This window comes from Oncorhynchus clarkii, unplaced genomic scaffold (assembly GCF_045791955.1).
Source record: "Oncorhynchus clarkii lewisi isolate Uvic-CL-2024 unplaced genomic scaffold, UVic_Ocla_1.0 unplaced_contig_11059_pilon_pilon, whole genome shotgun sequence".
NCBI classification, from domain to species: domain Eukaryota; kingdom Metazoa; phylum Chordata; class Actinopteri; order Salmoniformes; family Salmonidae; genus Oncorhynchus; species Oncorhynchus clarkii.
Window position 1 is genome coordinate 1 of NW_027259924.1, and position 20,456 is coordinate 20,456.

Below are 20,456 nucleotides of genomic sequence, written 5' to 3' on the forward strand. Positions count from 1 at the left end.
ACCCATATATATACTAATGTATGTGGAAAACCTTTCAAATTAGTGGTTTCAGACAGGTGTTTAAAAGCACACCGCCATGGAATCTCCATAGACAAACATTGGCAATAGAATGGCCTTACTGAGGAGATCAGTGACTTTCAACACGCTCACAGAATGGGAAATGGTTTGTCGAGATCGGTGTGGAAGAACTTGACTGGCCTGCACGGAGCCCTGACCCCAACCCATTGAACACCTTTGGGATCTAATCGCCCAACATCAGTGCCCGACCTCAGTAGTGCTCTTGTGGCTGAATGGAAGCAAGTCCCCTCAGCAATGTTCCAACATCTAGTGGAACCTGAACCTGTTTAATCCAACCGTATTGTATTTAGTAGTTTTGTGTTCTCTCCTCCTGTAATATCCGTGTGTTCTCTCCCCAGGGTTGTGTGTTCTCTCCCCAGGATTGTGTGTTCTCTCCCCAGGGTTGTGTGTTCTCTCCCCAGGGTTGTGTTTTCTCCCCAGGGTTGTGTGTTCTCTCCCCAGGGTTGTGTGTTTTCTTCCCAGGGTTGTGTGTTCTCTCCTCCTGTAATATCCGTGTGTTCTCTCCCCAGGGTTGTGTGTTCTCTCCCCAGGGTTGTGTGTTCTCTCCCCAGGGTTGTGTGTTCTCTTCCCAGGGTTGTGTGTTCTCTCCCCAGGGTTGTGTGTTCTCTCCTCCTGTAATATCTGTGTGTTCTCTCCTCCTGTAATATCCGTGTGTTCTCTCCCCAGGGTTGTGTGTTCTCTCCCCAGGGTTGTGTGTTCTCTCCTCCTGTAATATCCGTGTGTTCTCTCCCCAGGGTTGTGTGTTCTCTCCCCAGGGTTGTGTGTTCTCTCCCCAGGGTTGTGTGTTCTCTCCCCAGGGTTGTGTGTTCTCTCCTCCTGTAATATCCGTGTGTTCTCTCCTCCTGTAATATCCGTGTGTTCTCTCCCCAGGGTTGTGTGTTCTCTCCCCAGGGTTGTGTGTTCTCTCCCCAGGGTTGTGTGTTCTCTCCCCAGGGTTGTGTGTTCTCTCCCCAGGGTTGTGTGTTCTCTCCCCAGGGTTGTGTGTTCTCTCCCCAGGGTTGTGTGTTTCACTCCTCCTGTAATATCCGTGTGTTCTCTCCCCAGGGTTGTGTGTTCTCTCCCCAGGGTTGTGTGTTCTCTCCCCAGGGTTGTGTGTTCTCTCCCCAGGGTTGTGTGTTCTCTCCCCAGGGTTGTGTGTTTCTCTCCTCCTGTAATATCTGTGTGTTCTCTCCCCAGGGTTGTGTGTTCTCTCCCCAGGGTTGTGTGTTCTCTCCCCAGGGTTGTGTGTTCTCTCCCCAGGGTTGTGTGTTCTCTCCCCAGGGTTGTGTGTTCTCTCCCCAGGGTTGTGTGTTCTCTCCTCCTGTAATATCCGTGTGTTCTCTCCCCAGGGTTGTGTGTTCTCTCCCCAGGGTTGTGTGTTCTCTCCCCAGGGTTGTGTGTTCTCTCCCCAGGGTTGTGTGTTCTCTCCCCAGGGTTGTGTGTTCTCTCCTCCTGTAATATCCGTGTGTTCTCTCCCCAGGGTTGTGTGTTCTCTCCCCAGGGTTGTGTGTTCTCTCCTACTGTAATATCTGTGTGTTCTCTCCCCAGGGTTGTGTGTTCTCTCCCCAGGGTTGTGTGTTTTATTCTACTGTAATATCCGTGTGTTCTCTCCCCAGGGTTGTGTGTTCTCTCCCCAGGGTTGTGTGTTCTCTCCCCAGGGTTGTGTGTTCTCTCCCCAGGGTTGTGTGTTCTCTCCCCAGGGTTGTGTGTTCTCCCCAGGGTTGTGTGTTCTCTCCCCAGGGTTGTGTGTTTTCTCCTACTGTAATATCCGTGTGTTCTCTCCCCAGGGTTGTGTGCTCTCTCCATCAGTAATGATAACTGTTACCTGGCCTACCCCGGCAGTGCTACAATAGGAGAGGTCCAGGTGTTCGACACGGTCAACCTGGTACGACACACACACACACACACACACACACACACACACACACACACACACATTGAAGATGGCTAGCTCTACTACAACTGTGCTGTTTCAGTCTCTGTGTGTTTTACTGTGTCTCCAGAGGGCAGCCAACATGATCCCAGCCCATGACAGTCCATTAGCAGCTGTGGTGTTTGATGCTAGCGGAACCAAACTGGCCACAGCCTCGGAGAAGGTGGGACACTTTAAACTGTTACACTGAACTACTGAGGTGGTGTCAGCCGGTCCCTCTGCCCTGACCCTTAACCCTGGCACTTAACCCTGGCCCTTAACCCTGGCCCTTAACCCTGGCCCTTAACCCTGACCCTTAACCCTGGCCCTTAACCCTGGCCCTTAACCCTGGCCCTTAACCCTGGCCCTTAACCCTGGCCCTTAACCCTGGCCCTTAACCCTGACCCTTAACCCTGGCCCTTAACCCTGGCCCTTAACTCTGACCCTTACCATACAGATACTATTTTCTATCCATCTCTATGGCCCAACCTTTAACCCTGACCCTTAACCCTGGCCCTTAACCCTGACCCTTAACCCTGGCCCTTAACCCTGGCCCTTAACCCTGGCCCTTAACCCCGACCCTTAACCCCGACCCGTAACCCTGACCCTTAACCCCGACCCTTAACCCCGACCCTTAACCCTGACCCTTAACCCTGACCCTTAACCCTGACCCTTACCATACAGATACTATTTTCTATCCATCTCTATGGCCCCTGGCACATGATCCCAGCCCATGACAGTCCATTAGCAGCTGTGGTGTTTGATGCTAGCGGAACCAAACTGGCCACAGCCTCGGAGAAGGTGGGACACTTTAAACTGTTACACTGAACTACTGAGGTGGTGTCAGCCGGTCCCTCTGCCCTGACCCTTAACCCTGGCACTTAACCCTGGCCCTTAACCCTGGCCCTTAACCCTGGCCCTTAACCCTGACCCTTAACCCTGGCCCTTAACCCTGGCCCTTAACCCTGGCCCTTAACCCTGGCCCTTAACCCTGGCCCTTAACCCTGGCCCTTAACCCTGACCCTTAACCCTGGCCCTTAACCCTGGCCCTTAACTCTGACCCTTACCATACAGATACTATTTTCTATCCATCTCTATGGCCCAACCTTTAACCCTGACCCTTAACCCTGGCCCTTAACCCTGACCCTTAACCCTGGCCCTTAACCCTGGCCCTTAACCCTGGCCCTTAACCCCGACCCTTAACCCCGACCCGTAACCCTGACCCTTAACCCTGACCCTTACCATATAGATACTATTCTCTATCCATCTCTATGGCCCTTAACCCCGACCCTTAACCCTGACCCTTACCATATAGATACTATTCTCTATCCATCTCTATGGCCCTTAACCCCGACCCTTAACCCCGACCCTTAACCCCGACCCTTAACCCTGACCCTTACCATACAGATACTATTTTCTATCCATCTCTATGGCCCTTAACCCTGACCCTTACCATAGAGATACTATTCTCTATCCATCTCTATGGCCCTGACCCTTAACCCTGGCCTTGACCCTTAACCCTGGCCTTGGCCCTTAACCCTGGCCCTTAACCCTGGCCCTTAACCCTGGCCTTAACCCTTAACCCTGGCCTTGGCCCTTAACCCTGGCCCTTAACCCTGGCCCTTAACCCTGGCCCTTAACCCTGGCCCTTAACCCTGACCCTTAACCCTGACCCTTAACCCTGACCCTTAACCCTGACCCATCCATGGTAGCAGATCTGATGGGTATTAACAGTGTAGTGGTGGACCGGCTGGAAGTGTGTGTTTTGGAACCTCGCTGTATCAGGGATCAGCTATCCTGTGTGTAATGTATCGGTGGTTTCTGATAGGGTACGGTGATTCGTGTGTTCTCCATCCCTGAGGGACAGAAACTGTTTGAGTTCCGTCGAGGAGTCAAAAGGTAGGACTTCTTCTTCTCCCTCCTTCTTCATCTTCTCCCTCCTTCTTCATCTCCCTCCTCCTTCATCTCCCTCCTTCTTCTTCATCTCCCTCCTCCTTCTTCTCCCTCCTTCTTCATCTCCCTCCTCCTTCATCTCCCTCCTCCTTCTTCTCCCTCCTTCTTCATCTCCCTCCTTCTTCATCTTCTCCCTCCTTCTTCTTCATCTCCCTCCTCTTTCATCTCCCTCCTTCTTCATCTTCTCCCTCCTTCTTCTTCATCTCCCTCCTCCTTCATCTCCCTCCTCCTTCATCTCCCTCCTTCTTCTTCTTCTCCCTCCTCCTTCATCTCCCTCCTCCTTCATCTCCCTCCTCCTTCATCTCCCTCCTTCTTCTTCTTCTCCCTCCTCCTTCATCTCCCTCCTTCTTCATCTTCTCCCTCCTTCTTCTTCATCTCCCTCCTCCTTCATCTCCCTCCTTCTTCTTCTTCTCCCTCCTCCTTCATCTCCCTCCTCCTTCATCTCCCTCCTCCTTCATCTCCCTTCTTCTTCATCTCCCTCCTCCTTCATCTCCCTCCTCCTTCATCTCCCTCCTCCTTCATCTCCCTCCTTCTTCATCTCCCTCCTTCTTCTTCATCTCCCTCCTTCTTCTTATTCTTCTCCCTCCTCCTTCTTCATCTCCCTCCTTCGTCTCCCTCCTTCTTCATCTCCCTCCTTCGTCTCCCTCCTTCTTCTTCTTCTCCCTCCTTCTTCATCTCCCTCCTTCTTCTTATTCTTCTCCCTCCTCCTTCTTCATCTCCCTCCTTCGTCTCCCTCCTTCTTCTTCATCTCCCTCCTTCGTCTCCCTCCTTCTTCTTCTTCTCCCTCCTTCTTCATCTCCCTCCTTCGTCTCCCTCCTTCTTCTTCATCTCTCTCCTTCTTCATCTCCCTCCCTCTTCTTCATCTCCCTCCTTCTTCTCCTTCATTCCACTCTATATAGTAATATGTGTTTTAATAGTGGACAATATTAAATGAGCTACAGCTGAGTTCAGTCTGACACACTGAAGTGTGTGTGTGTGTGTGTGTGTGTGTGTGTGTGTGTTAGGTGTGTATCTATCTGTTCCCTGGCCTTCAGTATGGAAGGCCTCTACCTATCAGCATCCAGTAACACGGAGACGGTCCACATCTTCAAACTAGAGACGCAGAAAGAGAAGTAAGTACCCCCTCCCCCACCTGGCTGCATTAGTCTGATTCTAGATGTTGTCCTGTATATTAACATGGTGTGTGTGTGGGCCAGCAGAGGAGATGTTGTCCTGTATATTAACATGGTGTGTGTGTGTAGGCCAACAGAGGAGATGTTGTCCTGTATATTAGCATGGTGTGTGTGTAGGCCAACAGAGGAGATGTTGTCCTGTATATTAACATGGTGTGTGTGTAGGGCAGCAGAGGAGATGTTGTCCTGTATATTAACATGGTGTGTGTGTAGGCCAACAGAGGAGATGTTGTCCTGTATATTAACATGGTGTGTGTGTAGGCCAGCAGAGGAGATGTTGTCCTGTATATTAACATGGTGTGTGTGTAGGCCAACAGAGGAGATGTTGTCCTGTATATTAACATGGTGTGTGTGTGGGGCAGCAGAGGAGATGTTGTCCTGTATATTAACATGGTGTGTGTGTGGGCCAGCAGAGGAGATGTTGTCCTGTATATTAACATGGTGTGTGTGTAGGGCAGCAGAGGAGATGTTGTCCTGTATATTAACATGGTGTGTGTGTGGGCCAACAGAGGAGATGTTGTCCTGTATATTAACATGGTGTGTGTGTGGGCCAGCAGAGGAGATGTTGTCCTGTATATTAACATGGTGTGTGTGTGTAGGCCAGCAGAGGAGATGTTGTCCTGTATATTAACATGGTGTGTGTAGGCCAACAGAGGAGCCGACGACATGGGGTGGATACTTTGGGAAGGTCCTGATGGCGTCCACCACCTACCTGCCCTCTCAGGTGAGTGGGACTTCCTTTTGAGAGAGTGTGTGGTGTGTGTGTGTGTGTGTGTGTTGTCTGACCATGTCTCCTCTGTGTGCGTCAGGTGACAGAGATGTTCACTCAGGGACGAGCCTTCGCCACCGTACGACTGCCCTTCTCTGGACACAAGAACATCTGTGCTCTGGCCCTGTAAGAACACCCACTAGAATGTTCTCTACCAGACTCTAGAGCTGGGAACATATTCCCCCCACCCACTAGAACGTTCTCTACCAGACTCTAGAGCTGGGACCATATTCCCCCCACCCACTAGAACGTTCTCTACCAGACTCTAGAGCTGGTACCATATTCCCCCCCACACACCCACTAGAATGTTCTCTACCAGACTCTAGAGCTGGGACCATATTCCCCCCCACACACCCACTAGAACGTTCTCTACCAGACTCTAGAGCTGGGAACATATTCCCTCCCACCCACTAGAACGTTCTCTACCAGACTCTAGAGCTGGGACCATATTCCCAACATCGCCCTGCTCTCCCCCAGTTTATCTGACGTTGGTCATTTGGGGGATTAGCCAACATAACATTCTTCCATATTGTTTGGTCGTCAATAGTAACGTGCATTAATCTGCTTCCTGCAATGAAAGTATCGTCCCTGTTTCACTGTCTGCCCTCACTTCCTCTTCTCACAGCCTGCCCTCACTTCCTCTCCTCACTGCCTGCCCTCACTTCCTCTCCTCATTACAAACAGAGTAGGGTAATTGAGATGCGCCTGAGAAAACGGAGTGGCTCTATGTCTACCAAGCAACGTTTTTGGAGAACATACAATTTACTGTTCGAGCAACGATCACATTTTGAGTTAGCAATCTAGCTGATGTGTTTTGAGTTCCCACTTCCTCAGGTGGTGAATTATATAGCCTAGGCCAGTATTCACAAAAAAACAGCCAGGCAAATTAATCTCTAAAGAGACTAAATAAATCTGATCATTCTGGATCCTATTTTATCATGTTGCACATTAAACTATCCATCATTCATTCCCTGAACATGTTAAAACGTCTTCCCTGGGAAAAAGTCAGCCTAGAGCCCTCCCATTAACGGAGAAGTCAGCCTAGAGCCCTCCCGTTAACGGAGAAGTCGGCCTAGAGCTCTCCCGTTAACGGAGAAGTCGGCCTAGAGCCCTCCCGTTAACGGAGAAGTCGGCCTAGAGCCCTCCCGTTAACGGAGAAGTCGGCATAGAGCCCTCCCTTTAACGGAGAAGTCGGCCTAGAGCCCTCCCGTTAACGGAGAAGTCGGCATAGAGCCCTCCCTTTAACGGAGAAGTCGGCCTAGAGCCCTCCCGTTAACGGAGAAGTCGGCCTAGAGCCCTCCCGTTAACGGAGAAGTCGGCCTAGAGCCCTCCCGTTAACGGACAAGTCGGCCTCGAGCCCTTCCTTTAATGGAGAAGTCGGCCTAGAGCCCTCCCCGTTAAAACGGACAAGTCGGCCTCGAGCCCTCCCACGTTAAAACGGACAAGTCGGCCTAGAGCCCTCTCCATTAAACGGACAGGTCGGCCTCGAGCCCTCCCGCGTTAAAACGGACAAGTCGGCCTAGAGCCCTCCCACGTTAAAACGGACAGGTCGGCCTCGATCCCTCCCCGTTAAAATGGAAATTGTCGGCCTCGAGCCCTCCCATTAACGGAGAAGTCGGCCTAGAGCCCTCCCCGTTAAAACGGACAAGTCGGCATAGAGCCCTCCCTTTAACAGAGAAGTCGGCCTAGAGCCCTCCCGTTAACGGAGAAGTCGGCCTAGAGCCCTCCCGTTAACGGAGAAGTCGGCCTAGAGCCCTCCCGTTAACGGAGAAGTCGGCATAGAGCCCTCCCGTTAACGGAGAAGTCGGCATAGAGCCCTCCCTTTAACGGAGAAGTCGGCCTAGAGCCCTCCCGTTAACGGAGAAGTCGGCCTAGAGCCCTCCCGTTAACGGAGAAGTCGGCCTAGAGCCCTCCCGTTAACGGACAAGTCGGCCTCGAGCCCTTCCTTTAATGGAGAAGTCGGCCTAGAGCTCTCCCCGTTAAAACGGACAAGTCGGCCTCGAGCCCTCCCACGTTAAAACGGACAAGTCGGCCTAGAGCCCTCTCCATTAAACGGACAGGTCGGCCTCGAGCCCTCCCGCGTTAAAACGGACAAGTCGGCCTAGAGCCCTCCCACGTTAAAAGGACAGGTCGGCCTCGATCCCTCCCCGTTAAAATGGAAATTGTCGGCCTCGAGCCCTCCCATTAACGGAGAAGTCGGCCTAGAGCCCTCCCGTTAACGGAGAAGTCGGCCTAGAGCCCTCCCGTTAACGGAGAAGTCGGCCTAGAGCCCTCCCGTTAACGGAGAAGTCGGCCTAGAGCCCTCCCGTTAACGGAGAAGTCGGCCTCGAGCCCTTCCTTTAATGGAGAAGTCGGCCTAGAGCCCTCCCCGTTAAAACGGACAAGTCGGCATAGAGCCCTCCCTTTAACGGAGAAGTCGGCCTAGAGCCCTCCCGTTAACGGAGAAGTCGGCCTAGAGCCCTCCCGTTAACGGAGAAGTCGGCCTAGAGCCCTCCCGTTAACGGAGAAGTCGGCCTAGAGCCCTCCCGTTAACGGAGAAGTCGGCCTAGAGCCCTCCCGTTAACGGAGAAGTCGGCCTAGAGCCCTCCCGTTAACGGAGAAGTCGGCCTCGAGCCCTTCCTTTAATGGAGAAGTCGGCCTAGAGCCCTCCCCGTTAAAACGGACAAGTCGGCATAGAGCCCTTCCTTTAACGGAGAAGTCGGCCTAGAGCCCTCCCGTTAACGGAGAAGTCGGCCTAGAGCCCTCCCGTTAATGGAGAAGTCGGCCTAGAGCCCTCCCGTTAACGGAGAAGTCGGCCTCGAGCCCTTCCTTTAATGGAGAAGTCGGCCTAGAGCCCTCCCCGTTAAAACGGACAAGTCGGCCTCGAGCCCTCCCACGTTAAAACGGACAAGTCGGCCTAGAGCCCTCTCCATTAAACGGACAGGTCGGCCTCGAGCCCTCCGCGTTAACACGGACAAGTCGGCCTCGAGCCCTCCCTTTAACGGAGAAGTCGGCCTAGAGCCCTCCCGTTAACGGAGAAGTCGGCCTAGAGCCCTCCCGTTAATGGAGAAGTCGGCCTAGAGCCCTCCCGTTAACGGAGAAGTCGGCCTCGAGCCCTTCCTTTAATGGAGAAGTCGGCCTAGAGCCCTCCCCGTTAAAACGGACAAGTCGGCCTCGAGCCCTCCCACGTTAAAACGGACAAGTCGGCCTAGAGCCCTCTCCATTAAACGGACAGGTCGGCCTCGAGCCCTCCGCGTTAACACGGACAAGTCGGCCTCGAGCCCTCCCACGTTAAAACGGACAAGTCGGCCTAGAGCCCTCCCACGTTAAAACGGACAGGTCGGCCTCGATCCCTCCCCGTTAAAATGGAAATTGTCGGCCTCGAGCCCTCCCATTAACGGAGAAGTCGGCCTAGAGCCCTCCCCGTTAAAACGGACAAGTCGGTATAGAGCCCTCCCTTTAACAGAGAAGTCGGCCTAGAGCCCTCCCGTTAACGGAGAAGTCGGCCTAGAGCCCTCCCGTTAACGGAGAAGTCGGCCTAGAGCCCTCCCGTTAACGGAGAAGTCGGCCTAGAGCCCTCCCGTTAACGGAGAAGTCGGCCTAGAGCCCTCCCGTTAACGGAGAAGTCGCCCTAGAGCCCTCCCGTTAACGGAGAAGTCGGCCTCGAGCCCTTCCTTTAATGGAGAAGTCGGCCTAGAGCCCTCCCCGTTAAAACGGACAAGTCGGCATAGAGCCCTCCCTTTAACGGAGAAGTCGGCCTAGAGCCCTCCCGTTAACGGAGAAGTCGGCCTAGAGCCCTCCCGTTAATGGAGAAGTCGGCCTAGAGCCCTCCCGTTAACGGAGAAGTCGGCCTCGAGCCCTTCCTTTAATGGAGAAGTCGGCCTAGAGCCCTCCCCGTTAAAACGGACAAGTCGGCCTCGAGCCCTCCCACGTTAAAACGGACAGGTCGGCCTCGATCCCTCCCCGTTAAAACGGACAAGTCGGGCTAGAGCCCTCCCACTAATGGAGTAGTCGGCCTCGAGCCCTCCCGTTAACGGAGAAGTCGGCCTAGAGCCCTCCCCGTTAAAATGGACAAGTCGGCATAGAGCCCTCCCTTTAACAGAGAAGTCGGCCTAGAGCCCTCCCGTTAACGGAGAAGTCGGCCTAGAGCCCTCCCGTTAAAGGGAGGGCTCTATGCCGACTTGTCCGTTTAACGGGGAGGGATCGAGGCCGACAAGTCTGCCTAGAACCCTCCCACGTTAAAACGGACAGGTCGGCATAGAGCCCTCCCTTTAACAGAGAAGTCGGCCTAGAGCCCTCCCGTTAACGGAGAAGTCGGCCTAGAGCCCTCCCGTTTATGGAGAAGTCGGCCTAGAGCCCTCCCGTTAACGGAGAAGTCGGCCTCGAGCCCTTCCTTTAATGGAGAAGTCGGCCTAGAGCCCTCCCCGTTAAAACGGACAAGTCGGCATAGAGCCCTCCCTTTAACGGAGAAGTCGGCCTAGAGCCCTCCCGTTAACGGAGAAGTCGGCCTAGAGCCCTCCCGTTAATGGAGAAGTCGGCCTAGAGACCTCCCGTTAACGGAGAAGTCGGCCTCGAGCCCTTCCTTTAATGGAGAAGTCGGCCTAGAGCCCTCCCCGTTAAAACGGACAAGTCGGCCTCGAGCCCTCCCACGTTAAAACGGACAAGTCGGCCTAGAGCCCTCTCCATTAAACGGACAGGTCGGCCTCGAGCCCTCCCGCGTTAAAACGGACAAGTCGGCCTCGAGCCCTCCCACGTTAAAACGGACATGTCGGCCTCGAGCCCTCCCACGTTAAAACGGACAGGTCCGTTTAACGGGGAGGGATCGAGGCCGACCTGTCCGTTTTAACGTGGGAGGGCTCGAGGCCGACTTGTCCGTTTTAACGTGGGAGGGCTCGAGGCCGACTTGTCCGTTTAACGGGGAGGGATCGAGGCCGACAAGTCTGCCTAGAACCCTCCCACGTTAAAACGGACAGGTCGGCATAGAGCCCTCCCTTTAACGGAGAAGTCGGCCTAGAGCCCTCCCGTTAACGGAGAAGTCGGCTTAGAGCCCTCCCGTTAACGGAGAAGTCGGCCTAGAGCCCTCCCGTTAACGGAGAAGTCGGCCTCGAGCCCTTCCTTTAATGGAGAAGTCGGCCTAGAGCCCTCCCCGTTAAAACGGACAAGTCGGCATAGAGCCCTCCCTTTAACGGAGAAGTCGGCCTAGAGCCCTCCCGTTAACGGAGAAGTCGGCCTAGAGCCCTCCCGTTAATGGAGAAGTCGGCCTAGAGACCTCCCGTTAACGGAGAAGTCGGCCTCGAGCCCTTCCTTTAATGGAGAAGTCGGCCTAGAGCCCTCCCCGTTAAAACGGACAAGTCGGCCTCGAGCCCTCCCACGTTAAAACGGACAAGTCGGCCTAGAGCCCTCTCCATTAAACGGACAGGTCGGCCTCGAGCCCTCCCGCGTTAAAACGGACAAGTCGGCCTCGAGCCCTCCCACGTTAAAAAGGACAGGTCGGCCTCGATCCCTCCCCGTTAAACGGACAAGTCTGCCTAGAGCCCTCCCACGTTAAAACGGACAGGTCGGCCTCGAGCCCTCCCACGTTAAAACGGACAGGTCGGACTCGAGCCCTCCCCGTTAAAACGGACAAGTCGGGCTAGAGCCCTCCCACTAACGGAGTAGTCGGCCTCGAGCCCTCCCGTTAACGGAGAAGTCGGCCTAGAGCCCTCCCGTTAACGGAGAAGTCGGCCTAGAGTCCTCCCGTTAACGGAGAAGTCGGCCTAGAGTCCTCCCCGTTAAAATGGACAAGTCGGCCTAGAGCCCTCCCACGTTAAAACGGACAAGTCAGCCTAGACCCCTTCCACGTTAAAACAGACAAGTCGGCCTAGAGCCCTCCCTTTGACGGAGAAGTCGGCCTCGAGCCCTCCCGATAACGGAGAAGTCGGCCTAGAGCCCTCTCATTAACAGAGAAGTCGGCCTAGAGCCCTCCCGTTAACGGAGAAGTCGGCCTCGAGCCCTCCCGTTAACGGAGAAGTCGGCCTAGAGCCCTCCCGTTAACGGAGAAGTCGGCCTAGAGCCCTCCCGTTAACAGAGAAGTCGGCCTAGAGCCCTCCCATTAACGGAGAAGTCGGCCTAGAGCCCTCCCCGTTAAAACGGACAAGTCGGCCTAGAGCCCTCCCGTTAACGGAGAAGTCGGCCTAGAGCCCTCCCGTTAACAGAGAAGTCGGCCTAGAGCCCTCCTGTTAACGGACAGGTCGGCCTTTTGGAAAGTAACTGTGCATAATAATATAGCATTGTAATGATAATAGTGTTGTAATAATAATAGTGTTGTTATATAGTGTTGTAATAATAATAGTGTTGTATTAATAATAGTGTTGTAATAATAATAGTGTTGTATTAATAATAGTGTTGTATTAATAATAGTGTTGTAATAATAATAGTGTTGTATTAATAATAGTGTTGTATTAATAATAGTGTTGTATTAATAATAGTGTTGTATTAATAATAGTGTAGTATTAATGTATTAGTCGTTATTCAGCTAAATGGGTCAATTTATCGTGCTGACTTTTTGCAGATATCGCCAAGCTCTAACACTCACACGCTGGGAAGCGCACACACAGTCAGATGAGTCTGATTCAAGTTTGTGTGTGTGTGTGTGTGTAGGATCCAAAAGATTCCTCGTCTCCTGGTAGCTGCAGCTGATGGATATCTGTACCTCTATAACCTGGACCCACAGGAGGGGGGAGAGTGTACCCTGATGAAACAACACAGGTAACACTGAAACAACACAGGTAACACACTGATGAAACAACACAGGTAACACTGAAACAACACAAGTAACACTGAAACAACACAGGTAACACTGAAACAACACAGGTAACACTGAAACAACACAGGCAACACACTGATGAAACAACACAGGTAACACTGAAACAACACAGGTAACACAAACAACACAGGTAACACTGAAACAACACAGGTAACACTGAAACAACACAGGTAACACACTAATGAAACAACACAGGTAACAAACACACTGATGAAACAACACAGGTAACACTGAAACAACACAAGTAACACCGAAACAACACAGGTAACACTGAAACAACACAGGTAACACTGAAACAACACAAGTAACACCGAAACAACACAGGTAACACTGAAACAACACAGGTAACACTGAAACAACACAGGTAACACACTGATGAAACAACACAGGTAACACTGAAACAACACAGGTAACACTGAAACAACACAGGTAACACTGAAACAACACAGGTAACACACTAATGAAACGACACAGGTAACACTGAAACAACACGGGTAACACTGAAACAACACAGGTAACACTGAAACAACACAGCCAACACACTGATGAAACAACACAGGTAACACACTAATGAAACAACACAGGTAACACTGAAACAACACAGGTAACACTGAAACAACACAGGTAGCACTGAAACAACACAGGTAACACTGAAACAACACAGATAACACACTAATGAAACGACAAAGGTAACACTGAAACAACACGGGTAACACTGAAACAACACAGGTAACACTGAAACAACACAGGCAACACACTGATGAAACAACACAGGTAACACTGAAACAACACAGGTAACACTGAAACAACACAGGTAGCACTGAAACAACACAGATAACACACTAATGAAACGACAAAGGTAACACTGAAACAACACGGGTAACACTGAAACAACACAGGTAACACTGAAACAACACAGGCAACACACTGATGAAACAACACAGGTAACACTGAAACAACACAGGTAACACTGAAACAACACAGGTAGCACTGAAACAACACAGGTAACACTGAAACAACACAGGTAACACTGAAACAACACAGGCAACACACTGATGAAACAACACAGGTAACACACTAATGAAACAACACAGGTAACACTGAAACAACACAGTTAACACTGAAACAACACAGGTAACACTGAAACAACACAGGTAACACACTGGTGAAACAACACAGGTAACACTGAAACAACACAGGTAACACACTGGTGAAACAACACAGGTAACACTGAAACAACACAGGTAACACACTGATGAAACAACACAGGTAGCACACTGGTGAAACAACACAGGTAACAGCGAAACAACACAGGTAACACTGAAACAACACAGGTAGCACTGAAACAACACAGGTAACACACTGATGAAACAACACAGGTAACAGTGAAACAACACAGGTAACACTGAAACAACACAGGTAACACTGAAACAACACAGGTGACACATTGATGAAACAACGCAGGGTCCTGGGCTCCATTCCTGCTCGGGCCACACATATGTATTCATTGAAAGTAGCTTTGGATAAAAGTGTCTGTTAAATGTTATACAGTATATGAACTTAAATCATTCTGTGTTCCTCAGGTTAGACGGCAGTGCTGAGCCGCCCAATGAGATCCTGGAACAGGGGTCACATGACCGACCCCTTACTGCACAGACCTACAACACTGCTGGGATGAAAGGTACACACACCCCAGGGCGCCGTTAGTCAAATTGGCACCGGACAACCTGGGCCGGCAGGTAGCCTAGTGGTTAGAGCGTTGGGTCAGTAACCGAAAGGTTGCTGGATCAAATCCCTGAGAATGTCCTTCTGCCCTGAACAAGGCAGTTTCTTTATTTTTAATTTATTTAACCTTTATTTAACGAGGCAAGTCAGTTAAGAACAATTTCTTCTTTACAATGACGGCCTACCAGGGAACAGTGGGTTCAGGGGTATATATATATATATATAACCTTCACTAAAGTTTGGAACAGGCTATATTGCAGCAATGACCAAGAAAGACTAGTACCTACCGTACCCAACAAATGACAGTGATAGGCTATTTCTTTGACAACAGGCCTACTTATTTTTTTATTTTTTATTTAACCTTTATTTAACCAGGAAGGTTAATGAGATTAAAATCTATTTTTCAAGAGCGCCCTGGCCAAGATAGGCAGCACCAAGTCATTACAAAGAAATTACAGACAGACAACATGAAAAACTACAAGTAATCTAGTAAAAACCATTGAATTCACAAGAGTATAAAACAGCAAATTAAAAACATTGTCAGGTCAGGGAATCATCCTCAAGATCATTCATCAGTGATTTAAAAACACCAATCGGGACAAGTTCTTCCAGTTTAAAAGTATTTTGTAAGGTGTTCCAAGACGATGGCCAGAGGACCCTTTTACCAAATTCAGTTTGGACATTTGGAACAGTTAGCAGGATAAAGTCCAGTGAACGAAGAGACGACCCACCACATTTCTGAACAATAAAAATGCCCAAATAAAAAGGTAGTAATCCCAAAATGGCTTTGTAAATACAAGTATACCAGTGACTGAGCCTACGAGTGACTAGAGAAGGCCAGCCAACTCAGTGGTGCGTAAGGGTTTTGCTGTTTAAAATAAATCTCAACGTGCCGTGGTAAACGGTGTCAATTGATCTCAAACACTGAGCGGAAGCATTCATATATAAAATATCCCCATAGTCTAGTAAAGGCATAAATGTAGCTGATACTAGCCTCCTTCTGGCTTCAAAAGAAAAACAGGCCTTATTCCTAAAATAAAATCCATATTTCATATTTGAATATGCATTTTAAAAGAGAGGCCGTCATCAATTAAAATTCCAAGATATTTATATGAGGTTACAACCTCAGTCTCCTTGCCCTGACAGGTAGTATCCAAGATATTTATATGAGGTTACAACCTCAGTCTTGCCCTGACAGGTAGTAGTAATAAGTGGTAGGTTCAGAGGTCTAACAACATTAGTTTAGTTTTGTCAGTATTGAGGATAAGCTTCAATTAACACAAGGTATGTTGAACAGTATAAAAAGCAGTTTGCAAGTTCTGGAAAGCTTTTGTAAGAGACGAGGCACAACAGTAAATAACAGCATCATCAGCATAAAAATGAAGTTGTGCATTTTGGACATTTTTGTCTAAATCATTTATATAAATAGTGGATAAGAGAGGACCAAGTACAGAGCCTTGGGGCTCACCATTACAGACAGACAATTTAACAGACAGATAGTTAGCAAACCATGCAACTGCATGCTCCGAAAGACCTACACTCGACAATCTCTGCCTTAGTATAGCATGATCAACTGTATCAAAAGCCTTAGAGAGATCAATAAAAAGTGAGACACAGTGCTGTTTTTTGTCAAGGGCTTCAGTGATATCATTTAAAACCTTCATGGCTGCTGTAATTGTGCTATGCTTCTTCCTGACGCCCAATTGGTACATTGATAAAATATAGTTAGTAAATAAAAACTATTTTAGCTGTTCACTCACAAGGGTTTCAAGTATTTTCACCAGGGTTGACAGCTTTGAGATTGGCTTATAATTATTTAAAAGTGTTGGATCTCCCCCTTTTAAAAGTGGTAGGACAAATGCTGATTTCCAGATCTTTGGAATTTCATTACATTCCAGGGTTAGATTGAACAGAGATATAAGTGGTTCAGCTATGAAATCAGCTGCCAGATTTAAAAAGCAGGGATCAAGAAGATCAGGACCTGCAGGCTTTCTCTGATCTAAGGATTTCAGGGCTTTATGTACCACCTGCACTGAGAATGGCTAAAAGTTTGACCAGCTCTCACTGGTTCATCCACACAGGATTGTACAGAGGACACTGAATCAAACAGTCTACCAGATGATACAAAGTGCTCATTGAAACAATTCAGCATTTCAGTTTTGTCATATACAGCAACAGAGTCCTTCAAAACACATGACGGTAATTCATTAACATTACTGTTACCAGACATAGACTTAATAGCCTTCCAAAACTTTCTAGGGTCATTCAGGTTATCAGTGGTAACAGACATAAAATATTCAGACATGGCCTAACCCATCATTAGCTTGAACTAAATACTGAGCATACATTGAAAATGTCTCAACAGAATGAAACAAAACACATTTGCCGACAATAACAATTAAAATAAATAAATAAAAGTTTAAAAATGACATCCTACCTGAATGGTGAGTTTCACAGTAGCCTGCATTTGGCCATGCTAACGCTTTTCTCATCTTTGTCCACTACATATTAAAATGTGTCCATACATGGGCTTTTCACTGTAGGCATACTCTCTGACTTAGATTTTACTTCAAGGAAAAAGGCCTCCATCTTCGCAATCAACATTAGCCTCGGCCAAGGCTCTTCTCTCCCTGTCCTCAGCAGCAGGCACACGATCAGGCAGCGAGCAAGGAGTGAGAGAATGGTGCTGAAGCGTGAAATCAGGGTGCATGATGGGCAGCCCCAGAGAATTTGGCCGGCTACGATTATATTTATCGGCTTTTAATTTATTTAATCGGCCAAAAGCCGGCAATTACCGGCTAACAGAAAACCCTTACTGCACGCTCCCTCAAACTGAGACATCTGTGGCATTCTGTTGTGTGGTTAAACCACACATTTTAGAGTGACCTTTTATTGTCCCCAGTACAAGGTGCACCTGTGTTGTTTAGTCAGCTTCTTGATATGCCACACCTGTTAGGTGGATGGATTATCTTGGCGAAGGAGAAATGCTCACTAACAGGGAGGTAAACAAATTTGTGCACAAAATTATAGAGAAAGAAGCTTTTTGTGCCAATTCAGGGCTAAAACAAATATGTGGAATGTCTGGTGGTCCCCGAGGAGAGGGTTGGGAAGTACTGCACAGATTCAGTAATGAGCCAGATGTTTCACATGATGTATAAATGTGAAGCATCCTGGTCGGCGTTTCCTCTCACTACCAAATATGGTGATGAGAGGAAGCCCAGTGGGAGAAGATGGAGCGAGATAAATCTTGCCCGACAAGATTGACTGGGCTGATCCAACAAGCCTTTCCATGTAGTTCCTCCTCTTGTTGACTGAGCTGATCCAACAAGCCTTTCCATGTAGTTCCTCCTCTTGTTGACTGAGCTGATCCAACAAGCCTTTCCATGTAGTTCTTCCTCTGGGCTGATCCAACAAGCCTTTCCATGTAGTTCTTTCTCTTGTTGACTGAGCTGATCCAACAAGCCTTTCCATGTAGTTCCTCCTCTGGGCTGATCCAACAAGCCTTTCCATGTAGTTCTTCCTCTTGTTGACTGAGCTGATCCAACAAGCCTTTCCATGTAGTTCTTCCTCTGGGCTGATCCAACAAGCCTTTCCATGTAGTTCTTCCTCTTGTTGACTGAGCTGATCCAACAAGCCTTTCCATGTAGTTCTTCCTCTTGTTGACTGGGCTGATCCAACAAGCCTTTCCATGTAGTTCTTCCTCTGGGCTGATCCAACAAGCCTTTCCATGTAGTTATTCCTCTGAGCTGATCCAACAAGCCTTTCCATGTAGTTCTTCCTCTTGTTGACTGGGCTGATCCAACAAGCCTTTCCATGTAGTTCTTCCTCTGAGCTGATCCAACAAGCCTTTCCATGTAGTTCTTCCTCTTGTTGACTGGGCTGATCCAACAAGCCTTTCCATGTAGTTCTTCCTCTTGTTGACTGGGCTGATCCAAACATGGAAATTCAAATATGGGGGTGCAAACGTATATTTTTGCACGTCCACTTCTAACCATAAAATGATGATAATCAGCCCAGCTCCGCCCGGGGTTGACTGGTGTAGGCCGACATTGTTAATTAGAATTTGTTCTTAACTGACTTGCCTCGTAAAACACTTTTATTTTTATAACCTATTGGATAATTTGTCAATTTTGACCTATTTTTTTCATAGTATGTGGATAAGAAAACAAAAAAAGATTATACTGTATACACTACGTAGTAGTAGTACTGTAGTACAGTAACAGCAGTGGTAGCATCAGGGTATCCCTCCACTGGGTAGGAGCAGGGTATCCCACTACTTGGTCTGGTAGCAGCAGGGTATCCCTCCACTGGGTAGCAGCAGGGTATCCCTCCACTGGGTAGCAGCAGGGTATCCCTCCACTGGGTAGCAGCAGGGTATCCCTCCACTGGGTAGCAGCAGGGTATCCCTCCACTGGGTAGGAGCAGGGTATCCCTCCACTGGGTAGCAGCAGGGTATCCCTCCACTGGGTAGGAGCAGGGTATCCCTCCACTGGGTAGCAGCAGGGTATCCCCCCACTTGGTCTGGTAGCAGCAGGGTATCCATCCACTTGGTCTGGTAGAAGCAGGGTATCCCCCCACTTGGTCTGGTAGCTGCAGGGTATCCCTCCACTTGGTCTGGTAGCAGCAGGGTATCCCTCCACTTGGTCTGGTAGCAGCAGGGTATCCCTCCACTTGGTCTGGGTAGCAGCAGGGTATCCCCCCACTTGGTCTGGTGGGATACCCTGATTCCTGACCTCTAACCCATGTCCTCTCCTCAGGTTACTGTGAGGAGGCGGGTGCAGTGGGAGGGGCGGGACTAGAGGATGACCTCAGCGATCTGCGATTGGACGATGAGAATGAAGAGCAGCCGCCACTCATCCTGGAGACGGACTGACTGACAGCTACAGCAACCAATCAGAGAGCCCCTCTGGTGCTGCTAGGAACATGTAACATGGAGGGTGGGATTAAAAACTCTCAGCGTTCAACAGCGCGCGCCTCTGTCTGTCTGTCTGTGGATGTATACATGTTTCTCCCTCCCTCCCCCTCTGTCTCCCTCCCTCCCCCTCTGTCTCCCTCCCTCCCTCCCTCTGTCTCCCTCCCTCCCTCTGTCCGCCTGTGCAGGTGACTCTTTAGCTTTGCATGTACATGTGCCAAGACCAGAACGCTACGCAACGCTCTAACAAGGACCTCTGAAGTGTGTGTGTGTGTGTGTGGGTGGGTGGGCTGAGCTGTAAATGTGTGTGCTGGGCATGTACATTAGCATACGTTAGCTTCCCAGTCGCTCACTGGCTACCCAATCAGATGAAGGCTCAGTGGACAAGCCTTGCCCCTTCTCGCTGAGGCCTTCAGACATTGGCAGATGAAATTGATTGACAGATCAGTCAGACCAGTGTCTGATTGGGCGAGGAATTTAATCCATAGAGATAGAGGACTCATCATGTATATCACCTGTTTTACCTTGGACATTGCCATCATCCACCATTTTAAAGTAGTCAACTGGGTGGGGATTACAATGGGTTGTAACTTCAATGGTGCTGTCACAGACTCTAATGGCACAGATACAAAGATGATTCCTCTATCTAACTCTATGGTGTAACCAGGGATGTAGCTAGGGGTGAGTGATGTTTAGCCAATAGAGGCCTACATTCCTGGAGGTGATGTCTGATTTGATTGGTCAGAAACTACAGGTAGTGACATCATCAAGGCGGGGCATGTCCACTGGGTCTCGTCAGACACATGCCTTCCCATGATCCTCTGGGGTGAGGCGGAGCGGCTGGACGGACGGGGTCACATGATCAGACGTTTTCTAATGATTCATGATTTTGTATAAAATGTGAAACGGTGATGATTGGGAAATAAATAAAGTCCATGTTGATGTAACAGACATGTTTCTGTGTCCTCCATGTTGATAACAGACATGTTTCTGTGTCCTCCATGTTGATGTAACAGACATGTTTCTGTGTCCTTCATGTTGATAACAGACATGTTTCTGTGTCCTTCATGTTGATAACAGACATGTTTCTGTGTCCTTCATGTTGATAACAGACATGTTTCTGTGTCCTTCATGTTGATAACAGACATGTTTCTGTGTCCTTCATGTTGATA

At 49.5% G+C, this 20,456-nt stretch overlaps 1 protein-coding gene across 2 annotated transcripts; it reads left to right on the top strand.

Moving 5' to 3' along the window:
- Window positions 1–1,767: 1,767 nt before the first annotated feature.
- LOC139401000 (WD repeat domain phosphoinositide-interacting protein 2-like) lies at window positions 1,768–20,233 on the top strand. 2 transcript variants are annotated; one of them, XM_071145522.1, is made up of 9 exons: window positions 1,768–1,942; window positions 2,061–2,153; window positions 3,798–3,868; window positions 4,927–5,034; window positions 5,740–5,818; window positions 5,904–5,989; window positions 12,482–12,589; window positions 14,231–14,328; window positions 19,130–20,233. In XM_071145522.1, the coding sequence occupies exons 2-9, from the start codon at window positions 2,073–2,075 to the stop codon at window positions 19,243–19,245; spliced, it is 747 nt and encodes a 248-aa protein (XP_071001623.1). In that variant the 5' UTR covers window positions 1,768–1,942; window positions 2,061–2,072; the 3' UTR covers window positions 19,246–20,233. The 2 variants fall into 2 exon arrangements, with proteins under 2 accessions (XP_071001623.1, XP_071001625.1); XM_071145524.1 differs by lacking the exons at window positions 1,768–1,942; window positions 2,061–2,153 and adding an exon at window positions 2,690–2,770.
- Window positions 20,234–20,456: the final 223 nt, after the last annotated feature.

What these genes read in the sequence shown, in the direction of transcription:
- LOC139401000 (XM_071145522.1), top strand. Translation starts at nt 2,073, where the DNA reads ATGATCCCAGCCCATGACAGTCCATTAGCAGCTGTGGTGTTTGATGCT. An exon ending in TGGCCACAGCCTCGGAGAAG is followed by an intron (nt 2,154 to 3,797) that starts GTGGGACACTTT and finishes GGTTTCTGATAG; the next exon opens with GGTACGGTGATTCGTGTGTT. An exon ending in TTCCGTCGAGGAGTCAAAAG is followed by an intron (nt 3,869 to 4,926) that starts GTAGGACTTCTT and finishes TGTGTGTGTTAG; the next exon opens with GTGTGTATCTATCTGTTCCC.